This window comes from Pisolithus orientalis, assembly GCF_024613125.1.
Source record: "Pisolithus orientalis strain OTSU chromosome Unknown F5J12scaffold_117, whole genome shotgun sequence".
Taxonomy (NCBI): domain Eukaryota; kingdom Fungi; phylum Basidiomycota; class Agaricomycetes; order Boletales; family Pisolithaceae; genus Pisolithus; species Pisolithus orientalis.
The window spans coordinates 1-17,135 of NW_026260898.1; the positions used below are offsets into that span (position 1 = coordinate 1).

The 17,135-nt window shown below is 49.9% G+C and overlaps 5 protein-coding genes across 5 annotated transcripts; 2 read left to right on the forward strand and 3 right to left on the reverse strand.

The window, feature by feature from the left end:
* Window positions 1–1,826: 1,826 nt before the first annotated feature.
* Window positions 1,827–3,255, forward strand: F5J12DRAFT_930439 (uncharacterized protein; the record flags this gene model as incomplete). Its single annotated transcript, XM_051749541.1, has 8 exons — window positions 1,827–1,887; window positions 2,090–2,271; window positions 2,323–2,384; window positions 2,528–2,631; window positions 2,685–2,821; window positions 2,881–3,008; window positions 3,130–3,154; window positions 3,187–3,255. 8 exons carry the CDS (start codon window positions 1,827–1,829, stop codon window positions 3,253–3,255), a joined length of 768 nt encoding a protein of 255 aa, XP_051594245.1.
* A 410-nt stretch (window positions 3,256–3,665) lies between these two features.
* Window positions 3,666–5,474, reverse strand: F5J12DRAFT_62275 (uncharacterized protein). The gene is made up of 12 exons (XM_051740172.1): window positions 5,463–5,474; window positions 5,322–5,404; window positions 5,182–5,266; window positions 4,878–5,119; window positions 4,769–4,824; window positions 4,670–4,705; window positions 4,503–4,614; window positions 4,396–4,452; window positions 4,313–4,348; window positions 4,198–4,265; window positions 3,955–4,138; window positions 3,666–3,888 (listed from the first exon to the last, which is right to left on the reverse strand). Exons 2-11 carry the CDS (start codon window positions 5,349–5,351, stop codon window positions 3,970–3,972), a joined length of 891 nt encoding a protein of 296 aa, XP_051594246.1. The 5' UTR covers window positions 5,352–5,404; window positions 5,463–5,474; the 3' UTR covers window positions 3,666–3,888; window positions 3,955–3,969.
* Window positions 5,475–7,370: 1,896 nt separating this feature from the next.
* F5J12DRAFT_690699 (heterokaryon incompatibility protein-domain-containing protein) lies at window positions 7,371–8,078 on the reverse strand (the record flags this gene model as incomplete). Its single annotated transcript, XM_051740376.1, has 1 exon — window positions 7,371–8,078. A coding segment is annotated over one exon (708 nt), but the record flags the coding sequence as incomplete, so codon positions are not given.
* A 3,202-nt stretch (window positions 8,079–11,280) lies between these two features.
* On the forward strand, window positions 11,281–12,098 carry F5J12DRAFT_62192 (uncharacterized protein). The gene has a single exon (XM_051740171.1). The coding sequence runs from the start codon at window positions 11,492–11,494 to the stop codon at window positions 11,948–11,950; it is 459 nt and encodes a 152-aa protein (XP_051594248.1). The 5' UTR covers window positions 11,281–11,491; the 3' UTR covers window positions 11,951–12,098.
* A 2,264-nt stretch (window positions 12,099–14,362) lies between these two features.
* F5J12DRAFT_62392 (uncharacterized protein) lies at window positions 14,363–15,438 on the reverse strand. Its single transcript, XM_051740173.1, has 7 exons — window positions 15,381–15,438; window positions 15,214–15,325; window positions 15,107–15,163; window positions 15,024–15,059; window positions 14,900–14,976; window positions 14,665–14,848; window positions 14,363–14,598 (listed from the first exon to the last, which is right to left on the reverse strand). Exons 2-6 carry the CDS (start codon window positions 15,304–15,306, stop codon window positions 14,680–14,682), a joined length of 432 nt encoding a protein of 143 aa, XP_051594249.1. The 5' UTR covers window positions 15,307–15,325; window positions 15,381–15,438; the 3' UTR covers window positions 14,363–14,598; window positions 14,665–14,679.
* Between the last annotated feature and the right edge of the window lie 1,697 nt (window positions 15,439–17,135).

Consider the following 17,135-nt stretch of genomic DNA (forward strand, 5'->3'; position numbering starts at 1 on the left):
ATCACAACAACCAGGACATTGCTCGACATCAACCATGATCCTGAAATTGTCCATCTCCCACCTACCCCAGACTACCCTCAGCCCAGATTGATCGGGGAAGGTGGACATGTTTAATGAAGTGGTCATTGCGACGGCGTTCATCATTGTGGTCTTGTTTGGGCATGCTCCGAGCATGTTCTGCACGTACACCCCACAATCGATAATATGCTCCATGAGCAAAATCTGACCACGGTATCCAGTCCTGAGTTGGGGAGCATCCATCATAGACAACGTGCACCCATCCTTGGCCGAGGTAGTATGCAAGGCCGACTGCAAAGCGAGACCTGGCGTTGTCATTGGCATACACTATAACGATGAGATCATCTGTAAGGGATCATCAGAGAGACAGGGAATGACGGAATCGCAGTCACGACCAGTCAGTGACAGGTTTAAACAGGTTTGAACCATTTTCTCGCTTCCTGATGATGAGAGTGTAACAGTGTCGCCTGTAAACTCGCGCGGGTAGGTACCGCAGCGAGTGAATCCATGGTACGAAGCATACTCGTCGTTGAGTGCAAACTCTCGGTGTACATGCTAGTTTCAGTGCACGTTTGAGCCGTTTCACCCACGTACTAACGACTGCAAAGTGGAGCTGGTGCCGGGAAGGCCCATGTATACGCAGTGTATGACTTCAGGTATCGGTAAACTCGACCCCACTGGACGTACTACCAACACATCCAGGTCAGACCCAGCGATGCCTGTCGCTCTACACTCCACTGTGTCTTGCTAACAATTTCTACTATATGCAATATTCGGCCAGCGGTCCGTCTTCAAGATCCCCGACTTCACTTCCTTTGAGCCACTCCCCATTTTCGTTGACGATGGTTCGGTAGTCCCTTTGCAGTTGCTAGAGCGTCAGTGGGCCGCAGCAACTAGTCTGGATACAGGAGTCATCCATCGACAGGTCCTTCCGGACGCGCGAGTGCAGCTGAAGTCGCCGATTTTGTCGACTGGTTGGCCTCTGAGTAGCTTATCGCGCATCCCGAAGGTCAGACTGTCCTGTTTGAAGGCGAGTAGTCTGGCCCAGTTTTTGTCTACTGCATCGTCAACTCCAGGGTTGTCGTTGTACGTATCCTCTGTCCACTCGTCTGCTTCGCTTCCAGAACGTTTCGCCTGTATCGTACACTCCAATTTCTCACTGCAACCGAGCGCGTTCACGACCCCCTTGTTTCCCTCTGATTCGCCGCTCTGGAAGTAGGCACCGTCAACGGAATCTTTGTGGAACAGATGCTCAAGGACATCCGATACCTTGCTAACGAAGACGGATCGTCGGGCATTGTCTCCAGAAACTTGTGCCACCATGGCTTGTGGGTTGCTACCAAGGCGTTGGAGATACAGTTCGAGGATGCATATGGGGTGTGCAGGTGCATACCGTTCTCGGAGGGCTTCGCACTCAATGTCGTCTGGTAAACTTCCGCGTCATCACGAGGTTCATGGTGTAATGTTCTGATGCTGAACTGCAGCCGATCTGATGCTAAGACGGAAAGTTCTGATACCGTACTTATCTCCGCGTACTACGATTCCCGTGGCTCTTCTAGTATAGAACGCGTGAGTTGCGATCTTTACAGGTGTTGTTAGTTCCCTCAAACATACTCCATTTCCCAGGTACCTGTCAGAAACGATCTCGATTCTCAACATCGCATGATGGATAAAAATAACCTCGAGGAGCAACGTTGAACAAGTTGCCTTTGCTGGTGAAGCACAAGGCTTATTGGGATCAAAGGCATACACCAGTATGTTACCTTTTCTCCAAGTCACGGATTCATCGATGATTTACGGTCCTGGTGATGCTTGGTAGGGGGGAACTGCGTGAGAAAGGCGTGAATATCACTCTCATGATCCAGCCAGGTATGCTTGTGTGCCATGCTCGCGATGAACGTCCTCGACTGGGTTTCCGCACTCGCGACGTCACTACACGCGCGATACAATATTCAATCAAGCTTCTCCAAACGCTCTACATTGATGCCTTCAGGGAAATCGAAATCGGCAGCATGGAGTAACGTAACGAACTTGAGGGGTCGTACTTAATTGACCTGTTGGTATACGTCAGGCACTGCCTCTAGACATTCGTTCCACCATTGTTCGAGGGTCGCTCCAGAGTGGTTGAAGACACAGTTCGAGGGTGCCGGTGAAGCATGCAGGTTCATGCTGTTTGTGGAGGGTTCCGCACTCAATGTCGTTTGGGAAATCTCCAGACACTATGATTCCTGTGGCTCCTTCGGTATGAAACGCGTGAGTGGGAACTTGCGTTGTTGGTTCCCTCAAACATGCTCCACTTCCTAGGCACCGGGCGGAAACGACGACGGTTCAGGAACAATCTCGATTCTCAACAGCACTGCACGACGGTTAAAGTGAAGCGGTATAACCTTTGGGGGTGACGTTGAACTAGTTGCCTTTTCCTGGGAAGCACGAGGGTTATTGGGATCGAATGCATATACCAGTACGTTGCTATTTTCTCCAAATCACTGATTCGTCGATGATTCGTAAGGGGGAAACTACGTGTGAGAAGTGCGAATATCATTCTCACGATCCAGGCAGAATGCTTGTGTACCATGCTCCCTACGAACTTCCTCAACTGGGCTTCCCACAATCGTAAGTTTGTCGCCAACATTTACCCACAGTTGGGTTGACCACTCTTTGCGGAGCGATCATTAGGTGGGATAGCGTGTCCTTCCCAACCCTTCTGTGTGATTATGGACACTCGTATTCCCCTGATGAAAGTCTTTGCATGAACAAGGATTGCGAATTCCTGAAACTCAACTCTCCGAACGTACAGGACCAAGTAAGATGTTAAACACCCAGTAGTACACCGTCTGGGCCGACTAACTCTACTGCTTTCAGTTGCTCACCCCGTGTACCACAACACCCATGACTACTCCCGGAGACCTCGAGACGCGTCGTGCCCAGCAACCAACTGGGATACGACTTGGGCCAGCTTCGCCTCTTTCTGTCTCGCGTGTCACCAACAGGTCGATTGAGTGTGACTGCTCTCAAGTTCGCTGTGTTACTCCGTACTGTCGGTTTTGATCTCCCTGAAGGTGTCATTTCGGGGTATCTGGAGGGGCTTGATTGAACATTTGCATTGGACAGCGCTCGTGGAACAGTGTGGTTATACGTGTGTTTTTGTATATTACACTTACCTGACAGAACATGTTCACCCGCATGATTCGCAACCAAGAAACGAAGGACCAGAACATACATCTTCATCGTGTCTAGGTATTACTAAAGCGATGGAATCGAACATGCCCCGACTTGCTTACACCGCCTCCAAACGACGACGCGGATCACTGTTATCCCCTCTGTACACTAGTGGTGGCCAGCTTCAGCGCCCGATGTAAATCTCCTCGCCTCCGGCACTGTTAGGCCATTACATGTGTGGCACCCATGTTGAGTGCCAGCGAAAGAGATACCGACACGACGCCCACATAGGATGTTATGTTAGTCTTGACAACCTACTTTAGTTGATGGGACTGTGAAAGCGCTCCACCAGAGCTCGATTCTCTGTTCCTACGGCAGCAGCTCATTCACTCTCTGAACCTGATTGACGGACGGTGGCGCAACGCAAACCGTTGGAGGTGCACTGTCATGCTCATCGACTTGTACCGATACCAGTGATTGACATAACAGCTCATTGCATTTGAAGTCAAGGAGCTACATACATAATGATTGCACGTTACCCGATACAAAACGAATCAGACGGTGATCGTACTTGCAATTGCCCCTCGGATTCTCTTTCATGCGTTCTAGTACAAAAGGTGACATCGCGTAGATTGATCTATCATTACAACGTCGGGAAAGGAAATTTGTTACAGTACCAAGTCAGCGCGTATTGGCTGCCTCACCCCGTTACTATCACGATCGTCATCACTCGTCAACGAACTGAATTTATCCGGGCAAAATCAAGGACAAGCTTACCAATACCCATGTTTGCTAAACCACTGATGTGGAGAGGGGTTGAGTGCTTGTGCTCGCAGTGGAACCTTGGTTGTCCATAGCCGTGGTAAGCCTGGTCACGCCTGACCACTTGGCTAGCTCTGCTGCCCGAGCGGCAAGCCATAACTTATGTTTCGACGTGCCTGCTCCTGCATCAAGCATGATCCTAGAGCAATATGAATTCTTGGATTCATAACGGTGTGATATGCCAATGATATTGCTTACCGCTGCAAGTGAGCTTGATCATCACCTGGGTCTGTTGAACACGTAATGAGGGCAATTGTCACTAAACCCTGTTGACGGCGTTTACGATGACGCTCAGGTATGTGATTGAGCTGACCTTCATATTTCCCTCTCTCCGAATGTAACCCACAACCTGAACTATGTCAAATGACAACTGTGGAGACAATGGGGTTGACTCGCCTTTGGTAACAGTTGGTCTACTTCTGCACATATCCCGCACCAACACAGCCACAAGATCTAAGACTATCCTGAGCATCGAAACAAGTCAAGTTGATATTTGCCCTTGCCTTGCCTGTCACGTCTTCCTCCAGTGCTCGCTGCTCATCCTCGTCCACCGTTGCATCAAGTTTCGCTTGGAGAACTTCCACCTCTTTTATCATCGAAGGAATGTCGAGTTGCCTACAGATCGTGTTCGAGATGTGAACTGCCGAATGTTAGTAGATATGGTGCTGACCCGTCATATTCAATGTCGCTCGGTTGAAGTGTCCTTCTGGAGCCACGAAGCAATGAATAGAAGAAAAATGAAACAATTTGAGGTAATAAGATTACTCACGAGTACTGGTGTCCAAAATATGCATCGAAGAAGACACGAAGTATGTGTTGGAGTAGCTTTATGTGGTTAGAATCAGCCCCAATTCTTTTTTGCCAATAGAAACACGTACATCAGCACTCAGAGTCTGCAATATGGACTTCAACTCGCGCTCCACTTTTTGCCTTTCATTAGCATACCGACGCCGCGCGTCATCCCTCGAAAGAGTGTGGCATCGCTTGGATAACGCAGGCAACACGACTTCAAGGTGTGGGTCCTGCGTAGCATTGGATTGCCAGCTGCCCTTAAATAGGTTACACATCATCACCCAGTCGGCACACGACAATTTTGGTGTGCGTGTTAGTAAACCATCCTCTGAGGTCGCAACGTAAGTCTGCAGACAAACCAGGCAAACCCGCTTAGTTAGGGGAACAGACCTTCCGCACTGCCTGCAGAAACCTCGCTGAGTGAATCACTTTCCATCATCGAGGGAAGCCTTTCAAAGAATAATATTTTGCCGACCTGGATTCAATGATGAGTGTGAGCTGGACGAAGCAATGAAAGTATCGGTACAGACGTAATTACTCAGACGGTGGAGACAAAACATGTCTGAGAAGAACTTGATCGCTCTGTCTTTCCGTCGCCTGTTCTGATGCCATCCTAAGTGTATGTTTGAGGTTCGCACAGTTTTCCAATGCACTGCAGACTGGAGACGGACTTCGGTTCCCGCAGGTTGATGCTGCAGATAACATCAGTACAGACAAACCAAGTGCGAAAATGGAAGGCACCATATTCATGAGGTCGTAAAAGTGCTCCCTACATCCCGAAACGAAGCCTCGTCAGTACCACCTCACATACTGATTCCATGGGTTTACCGGATACTCTTGAATTGTTGCCTTCTCTGTACACAAGGCATTTCTCTTTGCCAAACTTGTGGACTTACGACGATATATAGTGGAGTTAAAATCCCAGGCTCGGTGGAATGGCTATCAATGTCGAGTGTCGAGTCTGATAATGTCAAAAGGAGAGCAGGACACGCATGTCGCAGAAAACTCACCGTCACCCGAGTCCCTTGCCTCCCCGCCATTATCAACTTCGTACAAACCTGAACATTGTATGACCGATGTCACTAAATGCTTTCCTGCAAGACGGATGGCCAGGTCTTTCAGCAGTAGCTCAAAATGTTCATTCGCAGGAAGCCCCAGGCCCTTTGGCTGACGCAGAGCTAGGTGTTTGCCCTCAGTACTAGTATGATACGCCACAGCAAGCTCAGTGCGATTCTCCGCGCGACATATTAGCCATTCGGAGCCGGATACACGTCGGACCACGGGACGATAAACGGATTCTGTGGGATCGATGTTGCCAAGGGTCCGCATATCCTCAAATATATTGCCAGTGCATTTGAAGTTGCTATCGGAATTGTCACCATAATCACCCAGCTGGTTATATCAGTGTCGACGCAGGCATGAGTATGCATAGCATGACTCACCGTAATCCGTGGACCGGAACACTTGGCAAACTGGGCCCGCAAGCCATTCAGCCTCAACTCATATGGATAGCGATTGGTATCCATGAACCCCGGCGTATCAAGGCCACAGTGTTCGTTCTATGTTACCACAAATGATTAGGTCTGCGTGCACGCAGGAGGAAAAGTACCAACAAATGTCGTTGCCCATCGATGTGGCCCATCACAACAACCAGGACATTGCTCGACATCAACCATGATCCTGAAATCGTCCATCTCCCACCTACCCCAGACTACCCTGGCAGCCCAGATTGATCGGGGAAGGTGGACATGTTTAATGAAGTGGTCATTGCGACGGCATGCATCATTGTGGTCTTGTTTGGGCATGCTCCGAGCATGTTCTGCACGTGCACCCCACAATCGATAATATGCTACAAGGGCAAAATCTGACCACGGTATCCAGTTCTGAGTTGGGGAGCATCCATCATAGACAACGTGCACCCATCCTTGGCCGACTGCAAAGCGAGACCTGGCGTCGTCATTGGCATACACTATAACGATGAGATCATCTGTAAGAGATGAGAGTGTAACGGTGTCGCCTGTAAACTCGCGCGGGTAGGTACCGCAGCGAGTGAATCCATGGTATGAGGCATACTCGTCGTCGAGTGCAAACTCTCGGTGTGTCTCATTGGCGTCTTGATGATAAGTAAGATAGAGTGTCTTGAATTCTGGATATGTGGTAAGGGGGGCCGAAATGGGAGCAGTTGCAAAAGTCCTCTCAAAGTTGGATCCAGAGGATACCAAATCAATGGTGAAAGGGAAATAGCCGCATGGCAATATAGCTCTGAGATGAGACGGAGAGTCGCGAGAGGGGATGACGGGCAGACACACTTGGATACCTGAACTGGTGACAGAGATTGTGCGAAGTCGGTGGCTGATCGCGCGGGCACACCACCTCAACCATGCAATTCTGCACCAATGTATCGGGTTGGTTCTGGACTTATGCTGGGGGTGCCAGGGGCCGTCGAGTGCGTTCCGTTCAATGAGTGTCATTAGGTTGTCAATGAATTCATCGGGTTTCACTTTTTCGATGAATCTACTATACCGAAAGTCGCTCGGATCATCTGCGAGGACACTGCCTGTCCGCGGTTCACTTGGATTCCATGCGAATATGCTATGATCGCTGGATACGCGGATGATTTTCAGTTGTAGCCTCTGGAATGCCTTTTTGCCCTCGCCGTACAACATGGGCATGTTAACCCTGAACAACCCCATCAGTGAGTATGCCCGATCTTCCACACGCGTCGTCTTACGGCCGGCAGCCCACGACATGATTTGTGCGACGCTGAGACGCTTCGCAGCCGGACCATCCCTCAAAACTTCCCAAGGAATACCCGTTACATGCTGCAACGTAGATGCAAGGTGTCGTTTGTTGCCAATGGACGCCCAGTCTTTGTTGAAGAATTCGACCTGCTTCGGCGCGACGAGTTCTTGCAGTGTCCAGCCCCGCATGAACCACTCCGGCCAACCGTAGGACTCGCTGAACTTGTCGCGGTCTCGCTCGGTAGGGAAGACCAACTCATCAACGTCGTGGAGGTACGCATAGCACACCTGTGCATTTTGGTACCACCGATACATCGAATTAATGGCCTCTGATAATTCCGAACTGCTCCGCTTGTCGATGCAGCAGGTATCGATCCACAACCACTTGTGTCCATCCTTCCTCGCTTGTTCACAGCTCTTGATGATCTTTTGGTAGCCGGTGCGCTGCCTGACCTCTTCCCTCTCACCCTTCTCCATCTTCATCAGCCCGGTCATCTCTTCGTAACCGACCTCTGCGCCCCAGCGATGTGATAGAATCACATAACGAGTACCTTTGTCGTCGAGCTCCTTCAGTACTTCACGTTTCGGATTGGTCTGCTCGATGTGCATTTCTCGGTCGAGAACCGCTGTCACGTCTAGTAACCTCATCTTCACGAGTCAACGCAATGTCCAAAATGTTGACTAGATATCACACATACTCCGAGCCCACAGGCTATTCTTCCAGGTGCTCAGCTTCGAGTGTACGACGGAAGGCAAATGGAACGCTGATACTGGTTGCTGGTCACAGGTTTTAAGTATGAGGGAGTACAGCATTGGATTTGAGCACCAGGTTTGTGGCTATTCAATGGCTATGTGAAAAAGTACCCTAAACCCGGTGGCGGCGGGCGCTCGATGTTGACAATTACACAGCTGATCGAGAACATGAGGCAACGAGACACTCTAGGATCTCCTGTGTCTCCACTGGCGGAGCCATTTGCGATCCCAATAGCAGTACTGGCGCAAGCAGTTGTCGTATGGAATGCCTGACATTGGGTGGCACTGTAGTGGTACCCTACAAATTTCTTTGTTGACAGCATACGAATTGTGCATGGTTCCAGGAGCAGCCCACCCACTGAATGCGGCAGCCTGATGCTAGTACATTTTGTAGCAGCCCTCCCATGTATGTCACGTCACCGATTTGCCCCCTGGATGGCAATCCAAAAATTGAGTCGATCAAGGTCGCAGGGTTTGCAGCACAGTAGTGACCCCACGTGAGGGTATACATATCTATTACTGACCCATCAGTCTACTAAATCACGGCTTGAGGCACGCTTCCCTCGCAATGGGATGCATTGGCGCGATACGAGACGGTAACCAGACATGCTAAAGATCATCGATCATCAGTTGGGAGATGTGAATACGACGAACCATGATGCATGACAAGCAGTTCGCTGAGGCACCAATTGCCCTTGTTGCGAAGTTCCTCTGTGCAACACTTCCGGATTAGCGGGGAATGGCATCGTGTGCTCTGAACACTAAAGGGCACAGATCTGCGAGAGGGAGAAACCCAGGTAAACGCGGAAGGGCGACTTCCCGGGCTCCCTTGGCACGAGGTTTTGAGATGCCATGATAGCTGAGGGGGATAGTGACAAGATTTACAACGTTGTCCGAGGGAGACTTTATCAATATCAGGAGCAATGATTGGTGAAGGGCGGACGTAGGTAATGTAGAGTCCGGCTCGACGTGCTCGTTCGCTCCCGTATACCTCTCCTCGTAACAAGGGTGGATTAACGTATTATGACAAAATATCTATTAGCGCCGGACCGACTTGTCCGGGAGAGAGCACGGTGAACGATATGGTTTCCCGGTAGACCAGCCCACAGGAGAGATGATAGCTGGAAGACGTGCTGAAGGAATGTTCAACCGTTGACGAACCATCGAGGTTCGGGATGCAACAGTGTTCGACGCTCTTGCCCAGCAACAACTGGTATGAACGTTGGCGAGGCGAACCCGTATAACAAATACAGGCTCAGGTCCTCAACGTATGAATCGCAGTGCATCTGAACCGTCTCAAAATCTGCGACTTTCGCTCGTGCGTATTATGGTGGCAAGGTTGTAAAGCTTCTGTGGAGTACTTCGGTTCTGTGAGCATCCCGAGAGACATTTTCTTGAAGTGGTTGAGGAAACGTTCATCACTCAAACGTTCAGGGATGGACTTGGGTATGGTCGTGTGTGAGTCAGTACCCGATCTTCACATTGTCGGATTTCGTGCGTGACTCGTCGTAGATGGGCCTTTGATGAGCATATCTCGATCTACGGTCACTAGGTGAGCATCCAACCAGCAGTCGCATTGTCTGCGATCATTCTGGATGTTAGAAGAATACGAGAATGAGATTCAGACAGCTACCCCACATGACGATCCGACTTTCCATAGGACGATTAAGACCCAGGGAAGGCCACACCATCGAGCGGTCATTTCTAACATCAACATCAGTGCGCAGCGTCTCGTCCGCGTCTGCATTCCCGACAACGAAGACTTCAATGCCTATCTGTGCGCCATTTTCATGCGATTCCGCTCGGCAAGTTCCCGGTGGATAAATGCTAATGGTGCCAATGAAGTCGATAGAAGCTGCCGGCTTGACAGGCAAGGAGTGAAATGTTTGTACTTCGATGTGGTTGTTTCAGGTTGTGACACCTATGCATCCTATTCAGACGGGATGATTCCGAACCCAGCGATGCACGTCGCTCTGCTCGTCATTCTGCGTGCGTCGGACGTTCGTCCCAACATTCCACCGTGTCTTGCGAACAGTTTCTATAGAATAGTGGGCCAGCGGTGCATACTCAGGGTGTCCGACTCTTCGTGCTTTGACTCTGACATCATTTTCCGAAGGAGACGTTATCAATATAAAAAGCTTGGCCACTGAATGGCGGGCGTCGATAATGTGACAAAAAATTTGTTGGTCTTCAACGACGGCTGGCCCTGTCCAGAATGCAATGCATTCAGCGGTATGGTACCCCGTCAGAAGGTGGATGATAGACTGGCCTACAGGAGAGACAACAGCTGGAAGACGTGCCGAAGGGTGGGTCGAAGGAGTGCTGGACCGCTACGATGCATCAAGTTTCGAGTACACAAGGGTGTTGAATGATCATACCAAGGAGCAACCGGCATGTAATGGACGCATCTGTGAACGCACCGGGAGAGGCTGAGAACTGTGGTAATCTGTTGTATACAAGCTTATGGGTGGCGTATCGCTGGTAGTTGGCGTGGAATGTGCGCACCCTCTACACGAAGTGCTTCACATGTCTGGTGGAAGATAATCCAGCTTCGTCTCGCGCATGTCGCATTAAGCTCTGTCAGTGGTTGAGCTGGGCATGCGATAGTGGCTAACGAGGAAATGGTGTCCGGCATGTGGTCATAACAGCGACTGAGGAAACAGAAAAGGAAAATAACACCTGAATTTATGAAATGCGGGTGCGGAGGGTGGGCAAAAGGAGAAAACGAGTGGGCGATGCAGAGTGGGCGAGGCGACGAGCCCACTGGCAGGTGGCGATTCGAAGAAAGAGGTGATGGGAAAGTGTTCAGTACAGGTCTCATCGCTTGCCTCGACCTCAGCTTACCACTGTTCCACCGGCCAACTTGTTCCTAGTGGAGTCCTTCGTTGAAGTAATTGATGTTGCAATGGGGTGGACTGCGTAATGCTTGCCACCGAGAGTTGCAGGTGCACATGCTAGTTTCAGTGCACGTTTGAGCCGTTTCACCCACGTACTAATGACTGCAAAGTGGAGCCGGGGCCGGGAAGGCCCATGTATACGCACTGGTGTATGACTTCAGGTATCGGTAAGACTGTAACGTATGTGCTACCGCTGTGGGGCAAACCAGACTCGACCCCACTGGACTGGTACTACCAACACATCCAGGTCAGACCCAGCGATGCCTGTCGCTCTACAATCCACTGTGTCTTGCTAACAATTTCTACTATATGCAACGTTCGGCCAGTGGTCCGTCTTCAAGATCCCCGACTTCACTTCCTTTGAGCCACTCCCCATGTATTTTCGTTGACGATGGTTCGGTAGTCCCTTTGCAGTTGCTAGAGCGTCAGTGGGCCACAGCAACTAGTCTGGATACAGGAGTCATCCATCGACAGGTCCTTCCGGACGCGCGAGTGCAGCTGAAGTCGCCGATTTTGTCGACTGGTTGGCCTCTGAGTAGCTTATCGCACATCCCGAAGGTCAGACTGTCCTGTTTGAAGACGAGTAGTCTGGCCCAGTTTTTGTCTACTGCATCGTCAACTCCAGGGTTGTCGTTGTACGTATCCTCTGTCCACTCGTCTACTTCGCTTCCGGAACATTTCGCCTGTATCGTACACTCCAATTTCTCACTGCAACCGAGCGCATTCACAACCCCCTTGTTTCCCTCTGTTTCACCGCTCTGGAAGTAGGCACCGTCAACGGAATCTTTGTGGAACAGATGCCATCCGATACCTTGCTAACGAAGACGGATCGTCGGGCATTGTCTCCAAACATTCGTGCCACCATGGCTTGTGGGTTGCTACCAAGGCGTTGGAGATACAGTTCGAGGATGCGTATGGGGTGTGCAGGTGCATACCGTTCTTGGAGGGCTTCGCACTCAATGTCGTTTGGTAAACTTCCGCGTCATCACGAGGTTCATGGTGTAATGTTCTGACGCTGAACTGCAGCCGATCTGATGCTAAGACGGAAAGTTCTGATACCGTACTTATCTCCGCACACTACGATTCCCGTGGTTCTTCTAGTATAGAACGCGTGAGTTGCAATCTTTACAGGTGTTGTTAGTTCCCTCAAACATACTCCATTTCCCAGGTACCGGTCAGAAACGATCTCGATTCTCAACATCGCATGATGGATAAAAATAACCTCGAGGAGCAACGTTGAACAAGTTGCCTTTGCTAGTGAAGCACAAGGCTTATTGGGATCAAAGGCATGCACCAGTATGTTACCTTTTCTCCAAGTCACGGATTCATCGATGATTTACGGTCCTGGTGATGCTTGGTAGGGGGGAACTGTGTGAGAAAGGCGTGAATATCACTCTCATGATCCAGCCAGGTATGCTTGTGTGCCATGCTCGCGATGAACGTCCTCGACTGGGTTTCCGCACTCGTGACGTCACTACACGCGCGATACAATATTCAATCAAGCTTCTCCAAACGCTCTACATTGATGCCTTCAGGGAAATCGAAATCGGCAGCATGGAGTAACGTAACGAACTTGAGGGGTCGTACTTAATTGACCTGTTGGTATGCGTCAGGCATTGCTTCTAGACATTTGTTCCACCATTGTTCGAGGGTCGCTCCAGAGTGGTTGAAGACACAGTTCGAGGATACCGGTGAAGCATGCAGGTTCACGCCGTTCGTAGAGGGTTTTGCACTCAATGTCGTTTAGGAAATCTCCAGACACTAATATGATTCCTGTGGCTCTTTCGGTATGGAATGCGTGAGTGGGAACTTACATTGTCGGTTCCCTCAAACATGCTCCACTTCCTAGGCACCAGGCGGAAACGACGACGGTTCAGGAACAATCACAATTCTCAACATCACCGCACGACGGATAAACTGAAGCGGTATAACCTTTGGGGGTGACGTCGAACTAGTTGCCTTTTCCGGAGAAGACCGAGGGTTATTGGGATCAATAGGCATATGCTAGTACGTTGCTATTTTCTCCAAATCACAGACTCGTCGATGATTCGTAAGGGGGAACTACGTGTGAGAGGTGCGGATATCATTCTCATGATTCAGGCAGAATGCTTGTGCACCATGTTCCCTACGAACTTCCTCAACTGGGCTTCCCACAATCGTAAGTTTGTCGCCAACATTTACCCACAGTTGGGTTGACCACTCTTTGCGGAGCGATCATTAGGTGGGATAGCGTGTCCTTCCCAACCCTTCTGTGTGATTATGGACACTCGTATTCCCCTGATGAAAGTCTTTGCATGAACAAGGATTGCGAATTCCTGAAACTCAACTCTCCGAACGTACAGGACCAAGTAAGATGTTAAACACCCAGTAGTACACCGTCTGGGCCGACTAACTCTACTGCTTTCAGTTGCTCACCCCGTGTACCACAACACCCATGACTACTCCCGGAGACCTCGAGACGCGTCGTGCTCAGCAACCAACTGGGATACGACTTGGGCCAGCTTCGCCTCTTTCTGTCTCGCGTGTCACCAACAGGTCGATTGAGTGTGACTGCTCTCAAGTTCGCTGTGTTACTCCGTACTGTCGGTTTTGATCTCCCTGAAGGTGTCATTTCGGGGTATCTGGAGGGGCTTGATTGAACATTTGCATTGGACAGCGCTCGTGGAACAGTGTGGTTATACGTGTGTTTTTGTATATTACACTTACCTGACAGAACATGTTCACCCGCATGATTCGCAACCAAGAAACGAAGGACCAGAACATACATCTTCATCGTGTCTAGGTATTACTAAAGCGATGGAATCGAACATGCCCCGACTTGCTTACACCGCCTCCAAACGACGACGCGGATCACTGTTATCCCCTCTGTACACTAGTGGTGGCCAGCTTCAGCGCCCGATGTAAATCTCCTCGCCTCCGGCACTGTTAGGCCATTACATGTGTGGTACCCATGTTGAGTGCCAGCGAAAGAGATACCGACACGATGCCCACATAGGATGTTATGTTAGTCTTGACAACCTACTTTAGTTGATGGGACTGTGAAAACGCTCCACCAGAGCTCGATTCTCTGTTCCTACGGCAGCAGCTCATTCACTCTCTGAACCTGATTGACGGACGGTGGCGCAACGCAAACCGTTGGAGGTGCACTGTCATGCTCATCGACTTGTACCGATACCAGTGATCGACATAACAGCTCATTGCACTTGAAGTCAAGGAGCTACATACATAATGATTGCACGTTACCCGATACAAAACGAATCAGACGGTGATCGTACTTGCAATTGCCCCTCGGATTCTCTTTCATGCGTTCTTGTACAAAAGGTGACATCGCGTAGATTGACCTATCGTTACAACGTCGGGAAAGGAAATTTGTTACGGTACCAAGTCAGCGCGTATTGGCTGCCTCATCCCCGTTACTATCACGATCGTCATCACTCATCAACGAGCTGAACTTATCCCAGCAAAATCAAGGACAAGCTTACCAATACACGTGTTTGCTAAACCAATGATGTGGAGGGGGATTGAGTGCTTGTGCTCGCAGTGGGACCTTGGTTATCCATAGCAGTGGTGACCTTGGTCGCACCTGACCACTTGGCTTGCTCTGCAGTCTGAGCGGCAAGCCACAGCCGATGTTTTGACGTCCCTACTCCCCCATCAAGCATGATCCTAAAACGCAGTAGGTTTAGCAATTCATATAGGGGCCATGTGGTCGCCTACCGATGCAAGTGAGTTAGATTGTCATCTGGGTCTACAAACATGAACAGATACATCATCAGAGAAATCTCCCTTAAACCCTGATAACAGCGGTTACGACAACGTTCGGGCATATGATGGAACTGACCTTCATATTTCCTTCTCGCCGAATGTAATTCACAACCTGAACCATGTCAAACGACATCTGCGGAGACAATGGGGTTGACTCGCCTTTGGTAACAGTTGGTCTACTTCCGCACATATCCCACACCAACACAGCCACAAGATCTAAGACTATCCTGAGCATCAAAAACGTGACAGGTTGACGTTGCCCTTGCCTTGCCTGTGACGTCCTCCTCCAGCGCTCGCTGCTCATCCTCATCCACCGTTGCATCGAGTTTCGCTTGGAGAGCCTGTACTTCTTTAATCATCGAAGGAATGTCGAGTTGCCTACATATCGTGTTCGAGACGTGAACTGCTGAATGCTAGTAGATATGGTGCTGACCTATCATATTCAATGCAGCTCGCTTGAGATGTCTCTCTGGAGCAGGAACCGATGAATAGAAGAAAAAGGAAACGATTTGAGGCAATAAGATTACTCACGACAATGCATGTCCAAAGTATGCATTGCGGAAGACACGAAGTATGTGTTGGAGTAGCTTTATGTGGTTAGAATCACCCCCAATTCTTTTTTGCAAATGGAAACACCTACATCAGCACTCAGAGTCTGCGATATGGACTTCAACTCGCGCTCCACTTTTTGCATTTGATTAGCATACCGACGTGGTGCGTCACTCCTTGCGGAAAGAGTGTGGCACCGCTTGCATAACACAGGCAACACGACTTCAAGGTGTGGGTCCAGCGTAGTACTGGATTGCCAGCTGCCCTTAAATAGGCTACACGTCATCATCCAGTCGGCGCACGACAATTTTGGTGCGCGTGCTAGTAACCCATCCTCTGAGGCCGCAATGTAAGTCTACAGACAAACATGCTTAGTGTGGCAAACAGACCTTCCGCACTGCCTGCAGAAACCTCGCTGAGTGAATCACTTTCCATCATCGAGGGAAGCCTTTCAAAGAATAATATTTTGCCGACCTGGATTCAATGATGAGTGTGAGCTGGACGAAGCAATGAAAGTATCGGTACAGACGTAATTACTCAGATGGTGGAGACAAAACATGTCTGAGAAGAACTTGATCGCTCCGTCTTTCCGTCGCCTGTTCTGATGCCATCCGAAGTGTATGTTTGAGGTTCGCACAGTTTTCCAATGCACCACAGACTGGAGACGGACTTCGATTCCCGCAGGTTGATGCTGCAGATAACATCAGTACAGACGAACCAAGTGCGAAAATGGAAGGCACCATATTCATGAGGTCGTAAAAGTGCTCCCTACATCCCGAAACGAAGCCTCGTCAGTACCACCTCACATACTGATTCCATTGGTTTACCGGATACTTTTAAATTGTTCCCTTCTCTGTACACAAGGCATTTCTCTTTGCCAAACTTGTGGACTTACGACGATATATAGTGGAGTCAAAATCCCAGGTTCGGTGGAATGGCTATCACTGTCGAGTGTCGAGTCTGGCAATGTCAAAAGGAGAACAGGACACGCATGTCGCGGAAAACTCACCGTCACCCGAGTCCCTTGCCTCCCCGCCATTATCAACATCGTACAAACCTGAACATTGTATGACCGATGTCACTAAATGTTTTCCTGCAAGACGGATGGCCAGGTCTTTCAGCAGTAGTTCAATATGTTCATTCGCAGGAAGCCCTAGGCCCTTTGGCTGACGCAGAACTAGGTGTTTGCCCTCAGTACTAGTATGATACGCCAGAGCAAGCTCAGTGCGATTCTCCGCGCGACGTATTAGCCATTCGGAGCCGGATACACGTCGGACCACGGGACGATAAACGGATTCTGTGGGATCAATGTCGCCAAGGGTCCGCATATCCTCAAATATATTGCCAGTGCATTTGAAGTTGCCATCGGAATTGTCACCATAATCACCCAGCTGGGTATATCAGTGTCCACGGCAGGCATAGTATGCATAACATGACTCACCGTAATCCGTAGACCGGAACACTTGGCAAACTGAGCCCGCCAGCCATTCAGCCTCAACTCATATGGATAGCGATTGTTATCCATGAACCCCGGCATATCAAGGCCACAGTGTTCGTTCTATGTTACCACAAATGATTAGGTGTGCGTGCACGCGGGAGGAAAAGTACCAACGAATGTCGTTGCCCATGATGTGGCCCA